The 13,205-nt window shown below is 31.5% G+C and overlaps 2 protein-coding genes across 3 annotated transcripts; both read left to right on the top strand.

Annotated features, from left to right (window-relative positions):
* Positions 1–613: 613 nt before the first annotated feature.
* On the top strand, positions 614–2,953 carry LOC146930745 (uncharacterized). The gene is made up of 4 exons (XM_085702223.1): positions 614–727; positions 1,966–2,030; positions 2,218–2,612; positions 2,693–2,953. Exons 2-4 carry the CDS (start codon positions 1,995–1,997, stop codon positions 2,733–2,735), a joined length of 474 nt encoding a protein of 157 aa, XP_085558349.1. The 5' UTR covers positions 614–727; positions 1,966–1,994; the 3' UTR covers positions 2,736–2,953.
* Positions 706–10,971, top strand: LOC146930744 (uncharacterized). Of its 2 annotated transcripts, XM_085702226.1 has the most exons (5): positions 706–724; positions 8,558–8,578; positions 9,882–9,937; positions 10,089–10,483; positions 10,564–10,971. In XM_085702226.1, the coding sequence occupies exons 3-5, from the start codon at positions 9,911–9,913 to the stop codon at positions 10,604–10,606; spliced, it is 465 nt and encodes a 154-aa protein (XP_085558352.1). In that variant the 5' UTR covers positions 706–724; positions 8,558–8,578; positions 9,882–9,910; the 3' UTR covers positions 10,607–10,971. The 2 variants fall into 2 exon arrangements, with proteins under 2 accessions (XP_085558352.1, XP_085558350.1); XM_085702224.1 differs by lacking the exon at positions 706–724 and having other exon boundaries at positions 8,453–8,578.
* The last annotated feature ends 2,234 nt before the right edge of the window (positions 10,972–13,205 follow it).

Here is a 13,205-nt window from a genome sequence, read left to right as displayed (position 1 = left end):
GATTAGCTTTGAGCAAGTGCAGATCCGATCAATGACAATGACTTTGGCGTCGACAACGTTGCAGATCCGGAGACATGGGTATTCCGGAGACTTGAATATAGTCATATTTGTAGGCATATGTACTTTGCAGTTTTATGCTATTAACATGGATGTTGTGAGTTTGTTCATAGATTCATCCTTTTTGTTTTTAGCGAATTTGGATTTGTATTGTATCGATGTACTCTATCAATTTGAATGAATGAATGTCGTTTATTTTGTCAATATATATATATATATATATATATATATATATATATGTATGTATGGTTTTTTTCCTTTATAATTTAAAAATGTAACAAAGTAGATTAATATATTTATACTTACTTTTTCATTATCTCAATTATACCTTTAAAATAGATAATCATGATTAGTTTGGTTTGTTATAACTTGAAAGCAACAAACATTTATATATTTAGTTTTAATCAAAATTTCATAAAAAAAAAAAAAAAAACCATTAATAATTTTTAAACCTTTACGCAACTAGTTAATTATAAAGTTTTTGTTTATTTTTATAAAATATTATGGAATTGAACTATTTACAAAAAAAATAAAATAAAAAAGAATTCATTCCAAAAAGTAAAAACAAAAATCGCGTTTTAAGTGGTAAACCTAACAACAAAACTCGGTAGCTCGGCGCCTCTGAACAAATTGGAGTTGTGAGAAAATCATCATCATCATCATCATCCAGGTTTGTTTGTTTCCCCTTCTCTCTTTTTCTGTTCGGATTTTCTTTCCCCTTTCTCGATACGGCGGCGCACGAGTATGCGATTCCATCGCTGGCTGCCGTATCCGCCCCTTCAATTCGGCGCGATTCACAACATAGATCAGGAAAGTTAAACGGTTGAGTAGACGACTGTTTGGTAGAACTTACAACTTTTGACATTGTTCATAAGCTATTTTCAACTTATTTTCATTCATTCTCCAATATAGCTTATTAAAACAGCTTTATTTTATATTTTCCCATAGAACCTATGCTATTGACAGCTTATGTTTAGGAGAACTTATGCTATAAGCTTAAAATTAGGTGTTTATCCATACACACCCTGACTATAAGTTGATGATAATGTTTATGTTAGAAATGAAATTCTTGAAAATGTGGTTAATACTGAAAATATAGAGGATAATGTTGATGCTACCGAAAATGATCATTTAGATGATATTGTTGCTGAAAATATTGATTTTGTTGATGATATTGAAGATGTGGTTGCCATAATTTAAATAGAAGATTTGTTCTTTTACAAAATTTTGCATTGTTATTTTATTTGGGGCATATTTTTACTTAGAGTCGGGTCTCCAGTTTGATAGGGTCAACTCTATTACATTGTACTTGAATTACTTTATTATTTGATAAACTGTAAATTTTAGTATTTATCACTTTTAAAAATCAGTAGATGAAGTATTATCAATGTTAAGCAATTAATCATAGTTGATCCCTGATTGTATACTCCGCTGTCATATTTAGATTTAATTAGTGCAAAGACATCCATAAATGTCTCTTTTATTAATCATTTTGGTCATCAAATCACTATTTAGATTTAGGATAATGCGTGTAAATTTAAAAGTTGAGGGGGTTCGACTGAATCCCCTGGTTAGTAGATGGCTCTGCCAATGATTGCTAATGATTAATTCCCTCTGTATTGAAGTAGTCACTTGTTTATACAAGCCTGTGCTCCTGGGATACTTTTTAACATAAACTAATTCATATGTTAGGTCACTTGTTGAATAGGTTATTAAGTATAAGCATGCAGTGTTTTAAGTTTGATTAGTCTGTGGATGTTCTTGTGGATGATTATTGATTAGGATCGGTTTATAATAATCACGATTCATGAACTGATATCCAATAGTGTTGCTAGGCTTTTGGCTTGATATCCAATTGATTGTGCATAAATCAGATTATTCTAAATATTTATTTATTATTGGGTGTAGGAACAAAATTGAGGTAAACTTTACTCTAAATGAAGTTCAACATTTCCGAGAAGTCCAAGAAAAAGGTGCGACATACATATATGTTTTATTTATATGTTTATGATCATTTTTACCTGCTTTTGAAAAAAAAATGTTTCTTAGGAAAATGATAAATGTGTAGAAGAGAATAAGCAAACGGTAAACTTGAATTTGGCTGTAAATGGATGGGTTTTTCTTATTTTGCTGCTTACTAGAAACTGTTTGTGGCTGCAGCAAATTGATGAATTGATTGCAGCCGAATTGGAAGAGGATATGTCTCTTCAGGATTCATTGAGAAAGGTTAATGACTTGTTTATAAAAACCCTAAAAGAGAACGAGGTTTACGCTACTATTTTGAAAGAGGAGATGGATGCATTAATTGCGGAACAACCGGAGCATCTTGCAGGTCCATTATGTAAAGAGGTCACTAAAATGTACATGAAAGCGAGAAAAGAGGTCAGTGAATTGTACAATATTGATAAATTTTTTGAGGAAGAGACGGATCATATTCCAGGTGCATTGAAAATAGAGATCATTAAATCGTACATGAAATTGCAAAAATTTGTCAATGAATTGTACATGGATGGACAAGAAAGGTTTGCTGCTTTGTATGTGGAGAAGTCTAGTGGGTAAGTTATACACTGGATTTGTGTTGTGAGTAATTCTTGTTTTCCCTTTTGACTTCTTACAGTTTTTCTTGTCACTGTAGGCTAATCAAAGACAAAACAGAAAAGCAAGACAGAAAGCCATAGATATGGGGAAATTAGGCGAAGCACTGTGTTTTTTCAAATAGATAGTGGTTAAATTGTGGACTGGTCATGAGATGTAAGAAGTAGCTACCTATTTAGAAAGTAACTGTGAAACAAGAACATATTCTTTAGAAGGTTCTCTGAGATATTTGTTTGGAAAGAGGATGTACCTAAATCACGTCCTCTCATGTTTAATTTGATACTATCTGCTACGTTCCTGCGACGTTCTTTGTTTAGATAATTATCATATATTTCAAATATGCATGCGAGTCGAAGTGTTGGACTTGGTTACCTAAATTGTTTTAGCTTGTTTCGTCTCGTTTTTTGGCGGGCTTAAGCGTGGTGGACGGTCCACTTTACTATCCTAATAGATGATTATTGCTTTGAATTAATTTACATGGTTGATTGACTAGAAAAATTATGTTGGTGGATTTACTTTGAGGCTTATTTTATGTTTTTGGGTATGTTTTGGTTTTTGAATTATTTTTTTATTTGTTTGATGTTGATGAATTTCTTTTATTTTGAGATTTTTATTTTGTACAACTTTGAGATTCGCTCAATGTTGTTGGTTTACAAGTTATGATAGTGGGAGCTAGATTCCAAACGAGTTGTGGGGATAGTTTCCATAGTATTTAAGAGTGATGTATCTGATTTAAGAGCTATCATTAGAGAACGCATAAGTGCATTCTCATCCTTCTCTACAAACTTGAAGGTAGAGTTTATTAGAAGACAAGCTAATGAGGTTGTCCATAGACTTGTTAGGACGTGCGCATCTTATGCTAGTTCTCCCCCTAATATGGGAGAACTCAAAATGTACTGCAAGAGGACTTTATAGAGCTTAAAAAATTATTCAAACCATTTCCATCTTTTTATAATGAGTTGTGTTATTTGAACATCTATTTTTATGACAACCTTTGTGACATCCAAACTTATATTTTGACATCCATTTGATGACAACTTTGTTGACAACCTTGTTTTTCTCACTTCTTATTGGTCAAAAACAATGGAGAGAGAAAAAGGAAGCGAGAGGATAACAACATCATGTGAGTATGAGAGAGAAAGTTGTCCAAAAGTTGTCAAAAGTGGTTGTCAAAATATCATTTCTCCAAAGAAAATGAGGGATTGACACAAAAATCAAAGCAATAGAGAGAGAGAAAAAAAAAACATAATGTGAGTATGAGAGAGAAAGTTGTCACAAAAGTTGTCAAAAATGGTTGTTTAAATATCATTTCTCTTTTATAATACTCTCAAAATTAAAACTATATAAAATACATTAAACATAAGCATGTCCTTTTTCATTCTCTACAAAAACACTTAGGCTTTGTTTGGGAGTTTGGAGGGGAGGGGAGGGGAGGGTTTTGGAAAAAAGGAAGGAGCAAGTGGAAGAAATAGAAGACATTAGGAGGAGAGGGCTTTGGAGGTTAATTTTTTACTCGAGGAGAGGGCTTTGGAGGTTAATTTTTTACTCATAATAAAACACCCCTCATTTGGGGGAACTCAAAAATTGTATTGGGTGAGGGTTTTGGGGGGTTATGGAGGGTTTATATGAATTTTTCAAATTCAATCTATGTTGTTATAATATTCTTAAAATTAAAAGTATATTAATCATAAGTATTAGTTTATCATTCTCTAAAAGACTGTTTTTTTAAAAAATGTGAATTTTTTGTCCATTTTTCTATTTATTTCCAACCCCCCAAAACCCTCCCCTCCCTTCCCCTCGAAACTCCCAAACAAAGCCTTAAATAAACTGTGAAATTTATCTCTCTTTCCCTCTCCTCCCTTCCCCCCAAAGCCCTTTCATTCCCTCCTCTCGAGACTGCCAAACGAAACATAATGAACTTGGAATTTTTAAGATAAGCCTATGAGCCTATCCAAACACGCAGGTTAAAAAGGAGTTGACTTTAAGTAATTCCGAGACTTAATTAATTCTTTGGTCCCTTAACTTATTTTTGGATTTAAATTTGGTCCCCTAACTTTAAACTGTCTCAATTTGGTCCCTTAAGTATCTTTCCGTTTACCAAAGTGGTCCCTTCCGTTAATTTTTGTTCAAAACCGTTAAGATTCATCTTCCTCCTTCATCAACTTCATCCTTAAACTCAGAAAATTCATCATCTTCATAACCTAACCCAGAAAAATTAATTAAATTCATCAGAAAACTCAAAAAACAAAAAAAATCAAAAATAAAACCCAGAAAAAGACCAAGATAGCTTCAGTCTTCTCTTCTCAATCCACAAATTCCTTCCAAACAACAACAACAACCGAGAAAATTCCCTTCTCTTCTCTTCTCAATCCACAAATTCATCAACAACAACAACCCAGAAAAATAGATCTAATAACTTATCCCTTCTTCCTTCCAAACAATTCACGAAAAGTCACCGTTTTCTTCTTCTTCTTCTATCATGCTTGCTAAACTCTTTCTCTTCCATTCCACCATTTTTTCTAAAACTTCTCTGTCCAAAAAAGACCAAGATAGCTGGAAAAACACCATCCGTAATCGCTGCTTCTTCGTCTTTGATTCGTTCATTTTCAAATCAAATTGTGAAACTAAGGTTTTGGTTTTGGATTTGGATTTGGATTTTTTGAATTGCCTTTGTCTGATGCGGAAGGATTTAAGAAGAGTAACATGATTGAATTGCTGAATTCGAAGGGAGGATTATCTTATTTAAGTTTGTTCCTCTTCCTCTAATTTCTTTTTTTATCTTCCGGCAAACAAAACTAATCCCTACTTTATTCACTCTCTCGTTTTCATCCTTCCATTCATCACTGTCACAACTGTATCTTCTTCCTTCGTAATTCTTCGTTCAATTTGAATGAAAAGTTTGCTTTTGGGTAGATTTGAGATGACATTGAGAGATGTGTTTGAAACAAGTTGAGATAGTAAAAGATGAAGAATTGAAAGGACCTTCAATCGTCTTCTTCTTCTTTTTCATCTTCAAATTAATTTTACAAAATTTGCATTTGTTGTTGTTGTAATTTGTATGAAATAATCATGATGGTTTTTCAGCTTGTTTGTAATATTTTGGGTTTTATTTTTGATTTTTTTTGTTTTTTGAGTTTTCTGATGAATTTAATTAATTTTTCTGGGTTAGGTTATGAAGATGATGAATTTTCTGGGTTTAAGGATGAAGTTGATGAAGGAGGAAGATGAATCTTAACGGTTTTGAACAAAAATTAACGGAAGGGACCACTTTGGTAAACGGAGAGATCCTTAAGGGACCAAATTGAGACAATTTAAAGTTAGGGGACCAAATTTAAATCCAAAAATAAGTTAAGGGACCAAATGATTAATTAAGCCTAATTCCGATAGCTCAAAGGGAAAGGTCACATGAAGAATAAATTGAGAGGCCATCATCCTTGAATTGTAGAGCTAACGAATCAGATATGCAAAAAACAGGAACTTTTCTACACTATGAAAACTAAAAACCACAGAGTAGTACTTCTAGAGCTAATGAATCAGATAAGCACCTATCTTCTCATCTACTTTGATTTGGGTTCTGATAGTGTTAGTAAGCTCATGTTTTGCTCCATGTGTTTAGGTATGAGCTTGTACTTGTAGTAACAATGTGCTTATTACAAGCCTTGAGCTCATGATGATACTAGGACTCTCATTAGTCATTACCATACCTAACCGTTAAATCATGAACTCGAGGCTTTCCTACCATTTTATAATACAAAAAAAACCCTGGCTATTGTCTAGCAACTCTACAAAGTATCCAATGATCCAATAAACCTATTAGACTCTGTTTGGGTGTTTAGGAGGGGAGGGAAGGACTTCAGGAAAAGGGAAGGGGAAAGTATAAATAACTTCCTATACTTGGTATAATTGAAAGACACTAGAAAATAACTTCCATGCACTTTAATTGTAACTTCAGATTATTCTGATTATCTTTGGTCGAAAACCATATGCATGCAACACATTAAATCACTCAGTCGAAATTGTGGTATGTCAAAGTCTGTATGCTCTTGGTCGAAATCCCTTTGCACTATGCAGCATGTCGAAATATTTTATTTTTGGTATTAACACCTGTCAACTGAGTTATGCTCACGGGACACACTTCATTATTTTTTTCATTGTACTATTTATAGTTTTTTTTTTTTGTATATCATTTCCCTTTATCTATACTATATATAAAGAAAATAATCCCTTTCAGCTTTTTTGGGCTGATTTTTTCTCTATAAAAAAATGCCCTCAATTTTCAATACAAATAAGACATATACTCCCTCCGTCTTTTTTTATAAGCAAAAAACACTATTTCACACTTATTAAGAAAACCAATACTTAGTGATTTGAGGTATAATTTTTTGTGTTCTCCTTGGAATAAGTTTCATGGAAAGATGTAAAAATAATTCTCATTGGTTAAAAATTATGGAGAAAATAAAAAGAGAAACAAATTGAATGCAACATGCATTTAATTTTATATTGGAAAAGATGATTTGTTTGAAAAAACAAAATAATAACATAAAAGTTGGTGTTTTTTGCTTATATTTTGATACAAAGAAAATGAGATTTTTTTGCTTATATTTTAGGACGGAGGGAGTAACAAATAGATAAGAATAAATTTAAATATTTTAAAAAATGTAACAAACAAGATATATATATATATATATATATATATATATATATATATATATATGAGTTAGGATCCGTTGACACCAAGTGTCAACCGATTCGTTGACACCAAATATCCACCATTTATTGTTTTTAATCCAAAGGTCTATAATTAATGTACACTTTTATTCCGTGAAGATCTTTCCCTGAGTCCTAGATGATTTAGGACTCAAACCCTAGCTGTCACCGCTTTTTCTTCTTCTTGGGGTGATTTTGTGATTTAGAGTCAATTTTGACCCAAAAATCACGCCTCCGAGTTGTTTTTCCTTCTAACCTAATTGAATAAGTGATTTCACATATTTTCTGTTTTCTTTCATTTGTTTTTGTGATTTTGTCGTCTCTGAACGACTCTGTTTGTTTTGATTTCCCGTCTTTGTGTGGTGTGTTTTTGATTTCCCGTCTTAGTGTGGTGCTTATTTGATTCAGGTTGAAAGATTAGCTTTGAGCAAGTGCAGATCCGATCAATGACAATGACTTTGGCGTCGACAACGTTGCAGATCCGGAGACATGGGTATTCCGGAGACTTGAATATAGTCATATTAGTCATATTTGTAGGCATATGTACTTTGCAGTTTTATGCTATTAACATGGATGTTGTGAGTTTGTTCATAGATTCATCCTTTTTATTTTTAGCGAATTTGGATTTGTATTGTATCGATGTACTCTATCAATTTGAATGAATGAATATCGTTTATTTTGTCAATGTATGGTTTTTTTTCCTTTATAATTTTAAAAATGTCACAAAGTAGATTAATATATTTATACTACTTTTTCATTATCTCAATTATACCTTTAAATAATTTTTTCTATAATAAAAATTATTGGTGTCATTAAAAAAAATTAGATTATATTTTTTGTTATATTGTTGATGTCATTGAAATAGATAATCATGGTTATTTGTCAAAAAAAAGATAATCATGGTTAGTTTGGTTTGTTATAACTTGAAAGCAACAAACATTTATATATTTAGTTTTAATCAAAATTTCATTAAAAACAACACCATTAATAATTTTTAAACCTTTTGTGCAACTAGTTAATTATAAACTTTTTGTTTATTTTTTTAAAATATTATAGAATTGAACTATTGACAAGAAAATAAAATAAAAAAAGATTTCATTCCAAAAAGTAAAAACAAAAATCGCGTTTTAAGTGGTAAACCTAACAACAAAACTCGGTAGCTCGGCGCCTCTGAACAAATTGGAGTTGTGAGAAAATCATCATCATCATCATCATCCAGGTTTGTTTGTTTCCCCTTCTCTCTTTTTCTGTTCGGATTTTCTTTCCCCTTTCTCGATACGGCGGCGCACGAGTATGCGATTCCATCGCTGGCTGCCGTATCCGCCCCTTCAATTCGGCGCGATTCACAACATAGATCAGGAAAGTTAAACGGTTGAGTAGACGACTGTTTGGTAGAACTTACAACTTTTGACATTGTTCATAAGCTATTTTCAACTTATTTTCATTCATTCTCCAATATAGCTTATTAAAACAGCTTTATTTTATATTTTCCCATAGAACCTATGCTATTGACAGCTTATGTTTAGGAGAACTTATGCTATAAGCTTAAAATTAGGTGTTTATCCATACACACCCTGACTATAAGTTGATGATAATGTTTATGTTAGAAATGAAATTCTTGAAAATGTGGTTAATACTGAAAATATAGAGGATAATGTTGATGCTACCGAAAATGATCATTTAGATGATATTGTTGCTGAAAATATTGATTTTGTTGATGATATTGAAGATGTGGTTGCCATAATTTAAATAGAAGATTTGCTCTTTTACAAAATTTTGCGTTGTTATTTTATTTGGGGCATATTTTTACTGAGAATCGGGTTTCCAGTTTGATAGGGTCGACTCTTTTGAAGGAGGTAGCTTCCTTGCTGCCTCTTTTTGTTTAAAAATTATATATATATATTCAAAAAATTACATTGTACTTGAATTACTTTATTATTTGATAAACTGTAAATTTTAGTATCACTTTTAAAAATCAGTAGATGAAGTATTATCAATGTTAAGCAATTAGTCATAGTTGATCCCTGATTGTATACTCCGCTGTCATACTGATTTATGGATGTATATTTAGACTTAATTAGTGCAAAGACATCCATAAATGTCTCTTTTATTAATCATTTTGGTCATCAAATCACTATTTAGATTTAGGATAATGGGCGTAAATTTAAAAGTTGAGGGGGTTCGACTGAATCCCCTGGTTAGTAGATGGCTCTGCCAATGATTAATTCCCTCTGTATTGAAGTAGTCACTTGTTTATACAAACCTATGCTCCTGGGATACTTTTTTAACATAAACTAATTCATATGTTAGGTCACTTGTTGAATAGGTTATTAAGTATAAGCATGCAGTGTTTTAAGTTTGATTAGTCTGTGGATGTTCTTGTGGATGATTATTGATTAGGATCGGTTTATAATAATCACGATTCATGAACTGATATCCAATAGTGTTGCTAGGCTTTTGGCTTGATATCCAATAGATTGTGCATAAATCAGATTATTCTAAATATTTATTATTGGGTGCAGGAACAAAATTGAGGTAAACTTTACTCTAAATGAAGTTCAACATTTCCGAGAATGAGGTGCGACATACATATATATGTTTTATTTATATGTTTATGATCATTTTTATGTGTATAAGAGAATAAGCAACGGTAAACTTGAATTTGGCTGTAAATGGATGGGTTTTTCTTATTTTGTTAACTGCTTACTAGAAACTGTTTGTGGCTGCAGCAAATTGATGAATTGATTGCAGCCAAATTGGAAGAGGACATGTCTCTTCAGGATTCATTGAGAAAGGTTCATGACTTGTTTATAACTGCCCTATTTGAGAACGAGGTTCGCGCTGCTATGTTGAAAGAGGAGACGGATGCAATAATTGAGAAACAACCGGAGCATATTGCAGGTCCATTATGTAAAGAGGTCAGTAAAATATACATGAAACTGAGAACAGAGGTCAGTGAATTCTTCAATATTGATGATATAATTGAGGAACAATCGGGGCGTGTTCCAGTTGCATTGACAATAGAGGTCATTAAAACGAACATGAAATTGCGAAAATTTATCGATGAATTGTACATGGATGGACAAGAAAGGTATGCTGCTTTGTATGTGGAGAAGTCTAGTCGGTAAGTTATACACTGGATTTGTGTTGTGAGTAATTCTAGCTTTCCTTTTTAACTTCTTACAGTTTTTCTTGTCACTGTAGGTTAATCAAAGACAAAACAGAAAAGCAAGACAGAAAGTCATAGATTGCGGTCAAATTGTGGACTTGACTGTATTTGACAATCCACTGAAGATATGTAAGGGGGTAAAAAAAACCCTGGTCATGAGATGTATGAAGTAGCTACTTATTTAGAAAGTAACTGTGAAACAAGAACATATTCTTTAGAAGGTTGTCTCAGACATTGTTTAGAAAGAGGATGTACCTAAATCACGTCCTCTCTCATGTTTAATTTGATACTATCTGCTACGTTCTTTGTTTAGATAATTATCATATATTTCAAATATGCATGCAGAGATAGAGGTAGCAAAATGGGTCTGATTCGTCGGACTGACCCGTTTAGTCCTCTATTTTTTACAGATTGAGTCGAAGTGTTGGACTCGGTTACCTAAATTGATTCAGCTCATTTTGTCTTGTTTTTTGGCGGGCTTAAACATGTGGCTGACGGCCCACTTTACTATCCTAATAGATGTTTTTTTTTTTTTGAATAATATCCTAATAGATGATTATTGCCTTGGGTTAATTTACATGGTTGATTGACTAGAAAAATTATGTTGGTGGATTTACTTTGAGGCTTATTTTATGTTTTTGGGTATGTTTTGGTTTTTGATTTATTTTTTTTATTTGTTTGATGTTGATGGATTTCTTTTATTTTGAGATTTTTGTTTGGTACAATTTTGAGATTTGTTTAATGTTGGTTTATAAGTTATGATAATGGGAGCTAGATTCCAAAGGAGTTGTGGATAGTTTCCATAGTGTTAGGAGCTATGTATCTGATTTAGGGGCTATCATTAGAGAATGCATAAGTACATTCTCATCCTTCTTTAGAAACTTGAAGGTAGAGTTTATTCTGATTTAGGGGCTATTATTAGAGAATGCATAAGTACATTCTCATCCTTCGTTAGAAACTTGAAGGTAGAGTTTATTAGAAGACAAGTTAACGAGGTTGTCTACAGACGTGTAAGGATTGACACATTTATGTTAGTTTCCGCTACTTCACTAAACTACCTTATTGTATTCATGATATTTTATTAAATGAAATGAAATAGTTTGTTTCAACTATTAATTAATTATGATTCTGAATTTGTTAATTATGTTGTTTAATTTGTTGATGGTGTTGAATTTGTCTCACATATTTATTTTTACCACAGTTTTATTTGCCATCGTATTATTTTTTATAATTATGTTTTTTTTATCCAAATAAGCTAAATTATTTTATCCTTAAAAAACCAAATTATAATAATTAACGGAATGAGTATTATTTTATAAGCTCGCACCAGACAGGATGAATTTGATTAGCGACTAACTGAAATATTAAAAAGATTAACATCATTAAGGTATATTTTTTGTCTTGCTAAAGCAGATAAACCCAATAAATAATGAATATAATCATATTACAAGTACGCCATAAATAAATAAATAAATAGAGAACTAAGTAAATAAATAAAAAAATATTTCAAAGCTTTCCACCGTTGAACTCATGGTGGAACTTAGAAAAAAAATTATTAAGAACTCATGGTTGTTTGAGAAAGAAGGGGCTAAAGGTTTTCTACAATGACAATGATAATGACACTATGACAGTGATTACAAGAATATAATTATAAGTATAAACATGTAGTTAGGGTGACTGGGACAGAGTAACCATATTTAGTTATTTTTTGAGAAAACCATATATAGTTATATACACCAAGTTAATTGATTTTTTTTAAGCCATTAGGAAGTTTCCCTTTGGTGCATATAACCATTTGTCATTATATAAAGTACCATACGATTATTTGTCAAAAAAAAAAAAGAGGTACCATATGATTAAGCTGAAGTAGTTTATTAGTTCACCGACAATAGGTGGCTCAAAAATAATAGTAGTAATAATCAAAGTTAATTTTGCTTTTTATAATTCAGAGATATGTTTGCATACAGCCCCGTAAGTTGTGTCATTTGGATACACATTTGACATTAAATTTTGATAACAAAATAGATTGTTAACATATTTTAAATATGCAGTTAACAATGTTTAATAGATGGTGAATTTAGCAATTCGTTAGCCATCAACTAAACGTAGTTAACCACACAATTTTGATTTTTGAATATTAACTATGATTTTCAACTATTCAAATATACACCTATCTATTAATTAAAAGCATTAAAATTAAGTTCACAATCATAGTTAATATTCAAAATTTTCTCTTGCTAAGGTTGTCTTGTTTTTATCCTTGGCTTTTCAAATAAACATGATTTTCAATTGTTTAAATATACATCATATTTATTAACCTCGCTATGTATTCAAAGATAAATTAAAAAAATTGTAGTTATTAACACTCAAAATGTGGTTAATTGTGGTGTATAATGTTTTCGTGAGCTTAGTTCAATTGGTAGGGATATTACATAATATATGCAGGGATCAGAGTTCGAACTTCAGACACCCCACTTATTCTTCTTACAAAGAGAATTTCTAACCATTAAGTTACTTGACAAAAAAAAAAATTCTACTTTATAATGGTTAGTGAGTTGTTGCGGCACATTTTTGTGTCATTAACCATCAACTAAACTACGCCAACCACATACTATTTAATTTATGATCATAGTTGATGTTAAAGTATCATTTCTCATATAACAAATCTAAATTTGGA

This window comes from Medicago sativa, chromosome 4 (genome assembly GCF_051527215.1).
Source record: "Medicago sativa cultivar Bolivia chromosome 4, Bolivia_mono, whole genome shotgun sequence".
NCBI lineage: Eukaryota > Viridiplantae > Streptophyta > Magnoliopsida > Fabales > Fabaceae > Medicago > Medicago sativa.
Note: the sequence above shows the minus strand (reverse complement) of the source record. Positions and strands in the feature narration are given on the sequence as shown.